The following is a 12,630-nucleotide window of genomic DNA, read 5'->3' on the forward strand; positions in this document are numbered from 1 at the left end:
TTCAGCGAGAAGTCAGGCATCTCCAGCCTCGTCAAGGCAATGTGAAATAAAACATCCAGATCCTGAAGGGAGATGATAGAAGGGGACAACATGACTAAAGGCATAAAGGGAGAAGAGCAGATGTGTTCCTCTTGCCAGCTCCATTAAAATGATCACAATGTGCCCTTTGGGCTTTTGTATCTGAAAGGAAAGGCTGTGGTAGAAGTTTTGCCTGCAGGAGTTTTCCTGGCAATAGATTGCGATCTTGAACTTAAAGGACTAGATGTTGCTGCAGTCCACCCTGGGACTGACTGTGCTTACCGGCGGCAGCAAGAGGACAATGAAGTGGTGATAGGAGACAAGCTCCATTTCGGCTTGGAAAATTTCTCCTTCAAGGTGGGATCTGCTGTCAGGATGGTAGAACAGCGGTCACATTGGGTTGGCTTAGCCAGTTCCAGTGTAGGGACAGAGGGCTTGGGTCAAAAGTGACTTCAGGTTGGTTTTGGCCTCCTCAGCACCTCTTGCCATGGAGACCCTTATCCCAGCCACGATGCACTGGAAGTTATTTCCCATTTCCCTGTAGGAAGATCCGCAGCGCTCTTGAGACGCAGGTGTGCGCTGGAGGCACATCTCAGCCTGGCCCCACAGCAGGGGCCGAGCGGGGAAGACTGTTCTTGCACCAGCTCTGTGCCATTTCGAAATAGGGCTAGCGATGGCGTTAATTTTAGGGGCTTTTCCTTCCCACCTTGTTCCTGGGTGCCATAGTGGTCTCCAACAGCCCCGGCACAGCTGAGACTGCTCCATGCTGCCCACAGCCGTCATCTCCTTGTGCTTCACGTGGCCACGGGGCAGGCGACTCTCAGACTTCTGTTTCCTCAGGTGATGAAGACCTACCACATGTACCATGCAGAAAGCATCAGCGCTGAGAGCAAACTGAAGGAGGCGGAGAAGCAGGAGGAAAAGCAGTTCAACAAGTCAGGGGACATCAGCGTGAACCTGCTGCGGCACGAGGACAGGCCTCAGCGGCGCAGCTCTGTTAAGAAGATCGAGAAGATGAAGGAGAAGGTGAGTGAGAGGAAGGATGAGGAGCCAGGCCGGGGCTCCCTGCAGGCGGAGGGTTTGGCTCCGGCCCTTTTGTTTCTGTGCAGCCATTCCTGTGTCCCGGGGAGGGCGTTAGGGAGGGTGTTGACTGGTGTGCGTGCTTTGCTGAAGGGTGCTCTGAGGAGGCCATGATGAGTCTCTTCACTGCTTCCTGGCTGTGGAGATGTGCCGACACCAGCCGGTACTGAGGATTTGACCCAAAGTCAGGCTGGCACTGCTCAGCAAGAGATGGGGACACGGGACATCGGGCAGTGCGGCCTCGGATGGGGTGGCGGACCTGCATGGGAGCCGTGTGGCAACCCGTGCCATCTTCCAGGCTGGTCTGGAGGGAGGGCTGGGAAGTGGGGCAGGCTGGCTGCTCTGGGAGTGTACGGCAGAGACGGGTGGTGGGACGTGCTCCTGCACCGGCTGCTGAGGCTGTGGCCCGGGGGTCTCGCTGGGGGCTTGCCGTGCCCTGGCTGGGACCCGAGAGGCCACGCTGCCCCCGAGGAGAGCAGTGCACCGGCGTGCCTGGCCGGGCACAGCAACGCCTCAGATCCACACACGGGAGGCTGCCACGGGGGCTGCGGTTTGTTCACGTCTTATTTTTAAAAACAACGCTTTAAATAAAGAACAATAGCTGTCCCAAGGTTCCTTCAGTCAGAGGCCTGGGGAGCAAAAAAAGGGTCGAGTATATAAAATAACCGTGTTTCTTCCTCCACAGACTGTTGGAAGTTAAAGCGCAGCATTCAGTTGGCTTTGCTAGTCAAAACACGTAACTCCATTCCAGCTTCAGCAAATCCACCCAGATCTGAGCATCTCCAAAACTGTTTAAATTTTCTGTTAATTTCTGAGAATAAGCAGTAGCTGCCCTAGCCAGGAAGCTTTTGCATGCATGTTGACCCAGCACCAGGACATTGTCTAGCGACAAGTCTCTTTGAAGGGTTAATCTTTTGTGCTAAACCTTTAGACCAGGATCTGCCTGAGCAAATGCCCCAGATTGAGCACATCTGCTTTCCTACAGAGTTTTGAATTCTGGGTCCTGTTCTAAATTTTGTAGCTTGGGCCTCTGGGCCAGATTCCACTTTGATACAGCTGCATAAATCTGGAGCAAGTCCAAATGTATGTCATCGTATCTGGGAGGAAAATTGGGCCCTCTAATTTTGATTGATGCCAAAACCTCAACGAATACACAGATAAAGGCGGAGCAGCTGTGCTTGGGATGCACTGGGTACATCTGAGCAGCAAGGGCTTGTTGTGCGTTGGCTGACAGTACCAGGGATGTTCAGATGCGATCTCCATCCTGGCAAGGGTGTCTGTTTTCATACCTGATACCAAATTTTATTAATGAACACATCACACCCAGGCTGCAGGGTGCTGCAGGGCCCTGCGGCAAGAGAAGCTGTGGAAGTAGCATCCTATTTGTGCTCTGACGCTCCATTTTGCTTTTTCAGAGACAAGCCAAGTATTCTGAAAACAAGCTGAAGTGTACTAAAGCCAGGAACGACTACCTGCTGAACCTGGCAGCCACCAACGCAGCTGTCAGTAAATACTACATCCACGACGTCTCTGACCTCATTGATGTAAGTGCTTCCTCCTCCTGCCTGCATCCTGCCTGTTTTCCACTGATAAGTGCACAGCTAAATCTTAGGCATGGTTTGGTCCTTAAGTGCACTCTCATGTGGTGGTAATGAAGGGGTATTTGTTGGGGCTTTAACATCTGCTTGACTGGGGCCTGAAAATGTGCTGTAAATTTGGATCTTTTTTTCATGTAGTGTTTTTTTTTTTCTCCCCTGCTGCACGCAGACATTTGACGTTCCCCCAGTGGATGAAGGCGTATATGAGCAGAACTAGAGCTGCTGTTATATGGGAGTCACAGAATCCCAGCCTGGTTTGGGTGGGCAGGGACCTCCCAGCCCACCCAGTGCCACCCCTGCCATGGGCAGGGACACCCTCCACTAGCCCAGCTTGCCCAAAGCCCCATCCAACCTGGCCTTGAACCCTGCCAGGGAGCCAGGGGCAGCCACAGCTTCTCTGGGCAATGCTGAGTCAGTCACCTCTGAGCTTTATGGTGGCCACATGATCACATTACGAAGTAATTGATCATATTTAAGCTACATATAAACTTCTTTCATCAGTGCTGGGAAAAAAGATGAAGCTTTTAGTTATAACTGCAGGGTATGAACCAGCCTGAACCAAACACTTTCCTGAGCGCGTAAGCATTGCGCATTGAACTGTGTGGTGCAGGCACATCTAACACTCAGTTGCAAAGTAGAAATTGCTTGAGTGTGTTCTGCCCCTTCCACGCTGCGTCACCAGCACACGCAGGTCTGGCTGTCAGTGTGTGCGGGCTCTGCCTTCGGAACCGCGCAGACGGGCACTTTCCCTCAGGTTACAGCGACGGCCTCGTCTGCTGTGGCTCCCACACAGCAGGATGTCCTGCAGCTGGAGCTTCTCAAAGTCCACAGCCTTTGGAGGAGAACTTGCCTTGGGGCAAGCCAGGTGAGCCTGAGGTTCCCCTGGCCCATCGGGTAGGCTGCGTTCCACGCCTCTGCAGTTTCTAACCGTATGAGCAGGCCCGTCGCTGTCCTCAACTTTGGTGGCAGAGAAGCACGTGTGGAAGTGCTTTCCCGGCCAGGAAAAGCTGTACCCAAAGTGCTCATGGCATGAAGTAGCCTCAGGGCAGGAGCTGCTGGAAGCAGGTTTCATAGTGATGGTAGGAATTGGAACTCGTGTGTATCAGCCACTCCTACGAACGGCTTTTAAATGATTCAAGGGAAGGGATTCCCAGTTCGTCCTTCAATAGGCATCTTCACAGTGGTATAGACTGCGCTGTGCAGTTTCTTCCTGCTAGAGTTGCTTCAATGAGCGCATAAATAACTGATCTATAAGTGCTGAGTTTTCTGGCTTCATCAGTACCTAAATGTATAATTTAAAAATGTGCTGGAGTGTTTATCTCCTTTACTAACCCACTAACATATATTTATTCTTCTAAGCACTAATTAAAGTAAGTCTGATGCAAAACCCCTGATGATCTCAAGATTTTGAGATACGATAAAATATTCTCAGTGTGTCCTTTTTGTTTTCTGTATTATTTAAGATGTATTTAGCCATACTAAAAAAAGCTATTAACTTGGTCATGGAGACATTTGAATAGCAAAGTATGATAACACCTTGATTTATCTGTGGGGTTTCTGCTTTTTGTTGTGTATATTCTCTCTGTCTCATTTATTTTTTTAAGCAAGAATGGGGACTTTGATTTCCTGGAGAGTTGCTGAGTTCCATTGTAGTTCTGGATGTTTATATTATTCCTCCCAACTTTATTTCCTTGCTGACACTTGCACTGGAGTCAGCAGATGGCTTTTATTCTGCACTCCAGGAATCCCTTCAGGGGACTTTAACTAAAGCATCTTCAACTCTGTGCAGCTAAATTCCCCTAATTATATATTCTCTTCACCAAAGAAAACAAAGTATCAGATGCGTGAGCTGCACAGGGATGTCCTCATTTGAAATCCCCAAAAGAAGAGCAGTTTATTTGAGCAGACTTTTGTACAAATTCAGTATATTTTGCAAGTGCATGGCAAGAAGGGTTTCAGCACGCCCAGAAGAAGGGGATCCCAGTCGTGTGTCCCACGGGTACTGAAAGTGGCCAAAAGAAGAGACAGCCATCGGATCCAGCAGCGCTGGGCTTTCTCTAGGTCTGTAATCCACGTAAAGGAAAATGAAAAAAACAGGTATTTTTAGATGTAGTTGTAAGGTTAGTGTTTTAATCTCTGTGCATTTAACAGCGACAAGACGACAGTGCCTTTCTCTCTCAGGAACACCGGTGCTGTTTGTGAACACGGGCTCTGTGCCGGGGCAGGATGCGGTGTCCCCTTCCCCCAGGCAGCCCTGCCAGCACAGGAGGCAGCAGAGGGGCTCGAAGCAGAGAAGGCGAATTTTGCCCTTGATGGAGAGCCAGCAGAGCCCTTGGCTGCTGCAGTGTGCACGGAATAGGGCGATGCAGGGCCCCGGGTGGGCGCCTGTGCCAGGGAGCTGTGCCCGGCGGGAGCAGCAGGTCTGCAGGAAGAGACCGAGCACGGAGAGGCTTTGTGGTAGGAACAGAGTTTTGGTTTAGCTCAAAACCTGGCTGACCGTGTTTTACTAGGATCCTAGCAGTGCCCGTGTATTGCAGTTAGGCAAATTCTCCTGGCTCCTCCGCCCTGCGTCACCAAGGGGGATGATTAACGATGTACCAGGCTGTCTCTCCGGGACAGAGGAGGGGTGATGGGGGGCTCTCGCACACCCTGCCTATCAAGCACAAATTGCCATGTGCAGGTTTTTGATTTGTACGCAAATCTGAACCGTCAGGACGCTGGAGCAGCTAATTTAACAGCGTTTCCCCCAACTCCCAGATGGCTCAGTGTCAGCTATTAGGCACAGCCTTGACATTTCTTGTGCCCTCAGCATCACTGCAGAACGGTGACTTTTATAACAAAGCCGTTCTGCTAATCTCCCGCTCTGGCGAGAAAGAAGGTCCCAGCTGCTCTGGGAGAGGGCAGAGTCCTCCCAGGGCTGCGGTTTTAATGAGAAATGTAAAACTCGATCAGAGGAGCCGTGAAGTGGCACAGAGCACGTCTGTCCCTCCCTCTGTCTCCAGTGGCCTTTTTGTTTTGTGCTTTAGAAAGGAAGAGAAGAATATAGAGAGAGATCAAATTAGACTTGGATTTAAAGCACACCGTTGTGCCTCTTCCCTAAAAAGAAGCATGTGTTTATATTAAAACGCCTGGGCTCGTCTCTCATTTCTGTCATTAACTATGTGACCAAGTTAATCTCTTTGGCCACGTATGTGAAGTGGAGATAAAGCTGCTTATCCATCCCTCTGGAGTCCTGTGGGAAATGGCTGCAAAATATTTTGAAGTGGTCACATGAAAGATATCGCCAGATTTAGCAGAGTAAAATGTAGTAGTTGGTGTCAATACGTACTGATCCACCAAAACTTGTTCAGCCTCCTGTAAATCCTTTTGAAACAGCAGCTTGCTTCTCTATGGATCTGTGTGTTTGCCATATCTGAGGCAAGCCAGCAAGTAAAGGAAGGGAATTCTGAGAATTTAATATTACATGTTACTGCCAAATTGTTCGGTCCCTAGAAAACTTAGCTGATGCCATTGTCATCTTTCGCACGGTCAAGTGATGCTTAGGTAAGTTAGGAAACAGAAACAGCAGTCAAAATTGTTATGCCCAAAATCTTCAGTTAGCTGTACTTAACTCACAGTAAAGCTCTAGGTTTTGCAGCAATGTCAAGAGAGTAGAGGCCAGGAAATATATGTATAAATGCAGAATATATATTTAAAGAAAGAATAAAGAAAAAATGAGGGGAAAAAAGGGACCAGAGCAGAGCAAATAAGGAGAACTGTTTGTTTCCAGCTAGCAGTGGGTGCTGTGGAAAACTAGGAGTTAGGCTGCTGTTACTGGGATGCTCAGGGTTTACTCCAGGGTTTGCCACTTGCCCAGGTCAGCCTGGCTGCCCCATCACCAGCCTGGCTGAGCTGGGCTGTGGGACACCACGGCTGAACTTCGTGTGCGTGGCTCCCTCCTGAGTAAGAGGGAGACTCGAAGGTGCTGGAGCCCCAGGCCGCTTTCAGGCATGTCCTGCACCTCGTGTCATGGCTGTTCCATTGGTGGCTCGTGGCCGGGGCACGCCTGTGCCTGCAGGGCCAGCGCCCGCAGCAGCTTGGCTTTGTGCAGCGCTTTCCCCGAGCGATTGTGTGGGGAGCTTCCCCCGGCCTGGGCAGCTCTGTGGGATGCCACTGGCTTTAATGAAGAGATACTGATTTATAAAATGGGAGGGTCTCTTTCGGGGGTTTGCTCCGTTGTTTGAAGCAATTTTTCCAGCATAAGGAGCATTTCAGTTCCATAAAGGCACAGAGGTTCCTCCCACACTGTCCTTTGAGTGGGCTTTCTGCCAGACACCAGGTTCCTGCCAGCCCTAGGAGCCAGGTATGTTTTATCATGGAAACTCCATGCAAAGCACCGCTGTCACCGCGCTGTCACGCAGAGCAGCATCAGTAACTCAAAACCTGGGGAGCTCTGCCTGTGCTTCAGCGTACCGTGCAGTGCCTCTGCAGCTAGGAGATCTGGCTTCAGGGTATTTCAAATAAAGTCAACAGTGCAGCAATAAAAAGAATAAGCAGCTTCCATCAGGAGGAATTAGGTGTCTCGAGAGGCTCAGTGCTCTTCACTGCACGGCCGCTGTGTCCCTCCTACCCGGTTTCCCGCAGAGGTGGCAGTTGGGGAATGCCACCGGCAGCCCCGCAGCACCCCAGCCGGTCCGCTCTCCCTGCTGCCGGGGAGGAGACTCTGGGAACTAGAAAATATGTGGGTTTAGGAGGTGCTGTCACTACCTAACTTTGCAGGGAGCTGTGAACCGAGGGACTAGAGGTGCCACGCAGCCACCGGAGTGCCAGTGCTTTGCAGTGGGAGGCTGCCGGGATGCCGGTGAGCGCCGTGGTGCACGGTGGCACTGCTGCACAGGCGCAGGGGATGCGGGGCTGGCTGGGTGCCCGAGTCGCTGAAGAGCAAAAACCTCAGCTGCGGAGTTAACCCTCGAGCTTTAAGGTGGGTGCAACAAAACATGCCTGAGCTTGCCGGGAGCCCTGGGCAGTAGTCCTGGCCTGTGAATTGCCCAGGCAGGGCAGAGATGGTCAGTGGAAATGGGTGATAAACCCAGAAATACCCATATGCTGTTAAAAGCTTCATGCATTTTAAGAAAATAAATGGAAGAAAAAGGATTAGATTTGTACGATCTTTTTCAACACAGAGCTTCTGTGGATGAAGAGGGGAGGGCATGGAGGTGCATTTGCTTGCTTTCCTTTCAGAAGTTTGACCTTTTTTTTTTTTTTTTCATATACCATTACCCTGATTTAGTAAACTTATATTATTCTTCTTCTATGTGCAGGTTATTAATAGTAGCTACCTGTTTGTAAGGAGCAACCATAAATCATGATACTCTAATAACAATAATTTTTATTAAGCTGTTCTTAGAGTACTATATTAAACTGAAAGAATCCAACCAATACACATTTCTTAAATTTTGCTGGTCCTGGCTTTAATAATATGGCAAAACTTCATTTTTTGCCAAAGTTTGTGCATAGTAAATGATTTATTCTTCATGTGGGTACCACAGACATTGGAGTTGGCTTGCTAAATTAATTAAGCACATGTGCTGATTGTTTTATGATTTAGAAGTGTCATGCAGTCTGTAAATTTTACTGCCTGAAGACTATGATTGGTCTTTGCCTTATAGACCTTGTTCGCTTGGTACAAAAAAGCAACAGTACTTTCCTCTAGAGAAAATAATTTCTTCTTGACACTTTGGGCTCCTTTTCCCAGTAGCTTGAAAGAATAGCCTCTAGGTCTTAATGTCCTTTAAAAGATTAACTTACTAATGCATTCATCTTAAAATAAAACCAGACCACCCCCCCAAGCAAACCAACCCCCTGACCACCAAACAACCAAAACCCCATTAAAAAGCCCCAAGAAAAAACACATGGGAGAGGGAGTTGCTAGAGAGAGACTAAGGAGCAAAATAAAATGTCGGTTAAAAATCCTCCAGAAAGAAACCTGTTCTGGGGACCATAGAGTTAATTAACTATAGATAAATTCAAAAAGGACATCATAATATTTGACTCTGTAATACTTAGAGTTAAGGAACCTTTGATTAGAAATAATCAAATCTCATACTTCAGGGCACGAGTTGATAACTGCAGGGGTCGGGGAGGATCCTGTCCTTCCCCTGCCGTATCCACACACTGTTCCCTGTTTAGCTAAAATTAAATCCGTTGTTCAGGAGTTTTCATGTTTTGGTGCTGCCTCAGGCGAAACGCTGAACTTGATGGACCAAGACTGTCCTTTGGAAGAGATGTACGGTAACTGTTGAGCACTGCAAGCCAGGCCATGGCGTGCGTGGGGGACCCTTCACTCAGTTCAGGAACGCTTCAGAAACGTGCTTGGCAATGGGTGTAGGAGAAAGCCAGCCTGGTAGTGTACATCGCATCACCTGGCGTTATGGCATGGGCTTCTTGATTCCTGGCCTCAGACCACAAAAACCCGGTAGTCCCTTGTTTAACGTGTTAGGGCAGCTTACGTACGCTGTTGTAATAACAGGCACAGTTTTGCTGTGAGTCAGAAACACGGGAGCTCACGGAGGGCATCCAGGGTGGTCTGGGCCCGCAGTGGCAGCCTCGCTCGATGCAGCCGTTCCCTCGCAGTGCCGACGTCCGCAGCCTGAGCTGTGGCTGAGCCCCCTCCACATCGTCCATGTCCCGGGGGTGATGCCAGCGTTGGCATTTTGTGGGCAGAGAAGGGATTTTCCCAGGCCGTGCTGGGCTGCGGCGAGGGGCCCTGCGCTCTGGTTGGTTTCTGGGTCCCTCAGCACCCTCTTCGTTTGGCAGAGGAGTTGCTCATTAGGGGTGGATAGACCTCAAATTGCTGGAGCTTGAAAGGTGGGGTCAGTCCAGGGGCTATCGCCTTTATATTTAAAATGCTGCACTTTCTAGGGCTGCACCCACTTCCCAGTGCTGAAGAGTTCAGTGGCCCTTGACCCCCCGAGCAGGACGCAGTGGGTGCCTCAGCACCCCGATAGCCGGCTGCCGCCCAGCATCAAATGTGCTGGGGAATATTGGGGGTAGTATTCATCAAAGGGAGACAGCCCTTGCATTTATTTGCTGCTTCCCATCTTTTCTGAGCAATTATTTGTGGCTGCTGATGCGTCTCAGCCCTTTCTGCCTTCTCCTGGTGTGGTTGAATTTCCTTTGCTGCCTGGATCCCTCGTGCAGCATGCAGAGCCTGTTTGTTGAGGTGGAGTGTTGCTTTTTTACAAGCATTTATCATACCTTGGCTGGAATACCTTTTGTTTTGACACCGTTTTGCTTTGAGGGAAGTGCAGGGACTGCAGGCTGCGAAGGTGTGACTGTTTTGTTTTCTGCATATTTAATACTTAGCAAATAAATGTTCTCCATAAAAATGAGTTAGAACAGAAGCAGTTAGTATTCTCTTTGAATGTTCCTCCTAAGATCAGAAGATACTTTCAGGTATGAGTTAGGCTTTCACACAGTACCCAGCATTGTCATTGCCAAGTGCAAACATGGTCCTGGTAAAACATTATTTTATGCTGTGTGGCAGATACATCAAATATCTTTTAACTATTTAGCCACTGAGGAAGAGACAGATGCATCAGTATTTTGGAAAGCATTTCATTCTCTCTGGAGCCCAGTACTGTCACAGCCTCGGCTATGTAAAAACCCGCAGTGTTTCTGCAGAGCTTCGTCATTCATATTAAACCCCGTCAGGTTTGTCCAGACCTGCCACTCGCCGTCCTCGCTGCCATCACCTCTCTTCTGAAGACAGTGTCTAACTCGTGGGGCTTGGAGCAGCTGGCTTGGTGCGTTGAGGGGAGCTGCTCTCAACCTGCCCGAATACGCGAGGAGGGTGAACGGAGCAGCAGAGCTGTCCCGTGGGGAACGTCTGCCCGTCCCGTGGGGAACGTCTGCCCGTCCTGCAGGGATGGGGCAGCTCTCTGTCCACCACTGAGCAATGACTGAAGGTCACTGCTGGAATGCGAAGTGGTTCAGGCTCCCATATTTTCCACCTGCTGATGTTGCTTTGTTCTTAAAATGTTACTCGTTTTCCTGTGCTGGTGCAGCTTGGTGCCTTGGTTGTGATCAGTGGCACGACTTGCTTATCGCCCCGTCGCTTTGGACCATCCCAGGCCTGATTTTCCCAAGAGTTCACCCTCGGCACGGTGGCGGGACCAAGTCCTGGGGGAGAACTGCCTGCTTGCAGTTGCTGAGGGAAGATGCTGAGATGCTTGTGCAGGGTTGGAGACTTGCCGGCTTTTCCCTGGCTTTGGGCAAACCTTTTAATATCTCTCAGTTTCCACTCCTGTGTCTAAAATGGGATTGCCGGCCCTGGGGTGAATGGCCAGCGGTGGTCTTCTGCAGCCCCCAGCCCCTCCTCAGGTGGGGCGGTGGGAGACACACACACAGATTTGGCTGCTTCTGTGGCGTTTTGGCCAAAACCAACTTGCTTAAGCTCTGGGATGTCAGGTTGTTTCTCAAGTTGAACACTGTGATATTTCCACCCCTTGTAGGGGTGTTGCCAGACTTAATGAATTAATATATGAAGAGCTTTGAGCTCTCCAGATGAAAGATGCTGCAGAAGGGCTAAGGATTATTATTTGTGGTTCTAATTTATTTTCCATCAAAGGGATGAGAGGGGTGAGAAAATGCCATTTGTTCTGGAGCTGGGAGCAGGAGTTTGAAGTCTTTTTTTTTTTTTCTTTTTTTCTTTCTGTTTCTTTTCCCCTCCCCTTTGTGTGTTTCTCTGAGAATGTTGTGGAAGTCCCTGCTCTGTCTTTTCTTCTCTGGGCACCAGTGTGTGAAGCCACTGGCACGGTGCTAATCACCAGAGACTTCAAGGGCGGTAGCACGTTAGGAAAGTGCCTGCCCTGGTTTGCAGTAGCAACCGATTTCTGGGCATTGCAAATACCTGCTAGCTTCTGCCTGAGTTCAGCATTCAAAGTAACGGGAAGATTTCACGTGGAATTTCTTCTCAAAGGCATCTGGCAGTAACTCGAGCCCTGTCTCCTTGGATTCTGTGGCATTCAGTGATTTTCCTTTGTAATAGCTCAGTTTTGGATTCTTTGGGAATTCCCACCCTTGAACAGTGGCAGATATTTTCTCCTGGTATTACTTTTTGTAGTCAAGTAGCACTAATTGCCAAGGGGGTGAGAAAACGACAGTGGTGGGTTGGGAGGTGCTCTGGGAGCCATGCGCACTCCTGTTTTCAGGGCGCAGAACAGCAGTCGGCTTGTCGTGGCGGGAGAGCAGGTCCTCCTCTGGCATCGGCACGGGGATCTTGGCCCTGGACCCTTCTCCACGCGTGTGGCAGCCCCCTCGGTGATGGCTTGCCAGCTGCCCGTGCCAAACCGGGCGGGTTGTGGGGTCAGATCCCCACTGATGGTCCCAGCGCAGGGCTCGGCTCTCTTTCCCCGCAGCTGCCGGGGATGCTGTGCACCGCTGCTCCCGTGGCCGGCCCTGCCTGTGGGGTGCTCGGGGTGCATTGAAACACAGCTGAGAAGAGCAGGGCAGCTGCAGGGCTGCATCGTCTCAACTCATTGGTTTCTGTGTGCAACCCCGGAGCAGTCGCACAGGCGTTCATGCTAAAGTTGTCTCATGGGAGAGACTCACAGCACTATAGCAAAGTTTCGCCCCAAGCAGTGAATAGAAATTCACCCTGATTCCTCGGGGTTTTTGTGTTGCTTGCTGATCTATGAAGGCAGAGCTATACCAGTCCTTAACTGCCTGTATTTTCAACTAATAAGATTAGAAGCTAAATAGAAGCAGGATAAATGGTGGATTATGACCTTTTGATAGTTCCTGCAAAAATCCTCATTATTGCCTGTGTGGTTTCACTGCCTTAGAGGACTAGATGGGGATGGATAGGCAGGCTGCGCTTGTGTATCTGTGAGCGGGAATCAGCCCGTTGTGGTTTTACTGCTGCTTTCAGCACAGACTAAACCCACTACAGCTC

At 49.9% G+C, this 12,630-nt stretch overlaps 1 protein-coding gene across 3 annotated transcripts in view; it reads left to right on the plus strand.

The window, feature by feature from the left end:
• Positions 1–12,630, plus strand: part of SRGAP3 (SLIT-ROBO Rho GTPase activating protein 3) — a 123,836-nt gene that overhangs the window by 79,362 nt on the left and 31,844 nt on the right. For all 3 annotated transcript variants that reach the window (XM_054838439.1, XM_054838437.1, XM_054838438.1), the window contains exons 5-6: positions 859–1,044; positions 2,514–2,642. In XM_054838439.1, coding sequence (XP_054694414.1) covers positions 859–1,044; positions 2,514–2,642 — 315 coding nt within the window. The remainder of the gene's footprint in view (positions 1–858; positions 1,045–2,513; positions 2,643–12,630) is intronic.

The sequence above is a fragment of the Grus americana genome, chromosome 11, assembly GCF_028858705.1.
Source record: "Grus americana isolate bGruAme1 chromosome 11, bGruAme1.mat, whole genome shotgun sequence".
Lineage (NCBI taxonomy): Eukaryota > Metazoa > Chordata > Aves > Gruiformes > Gruidae > Grus > Grus americana.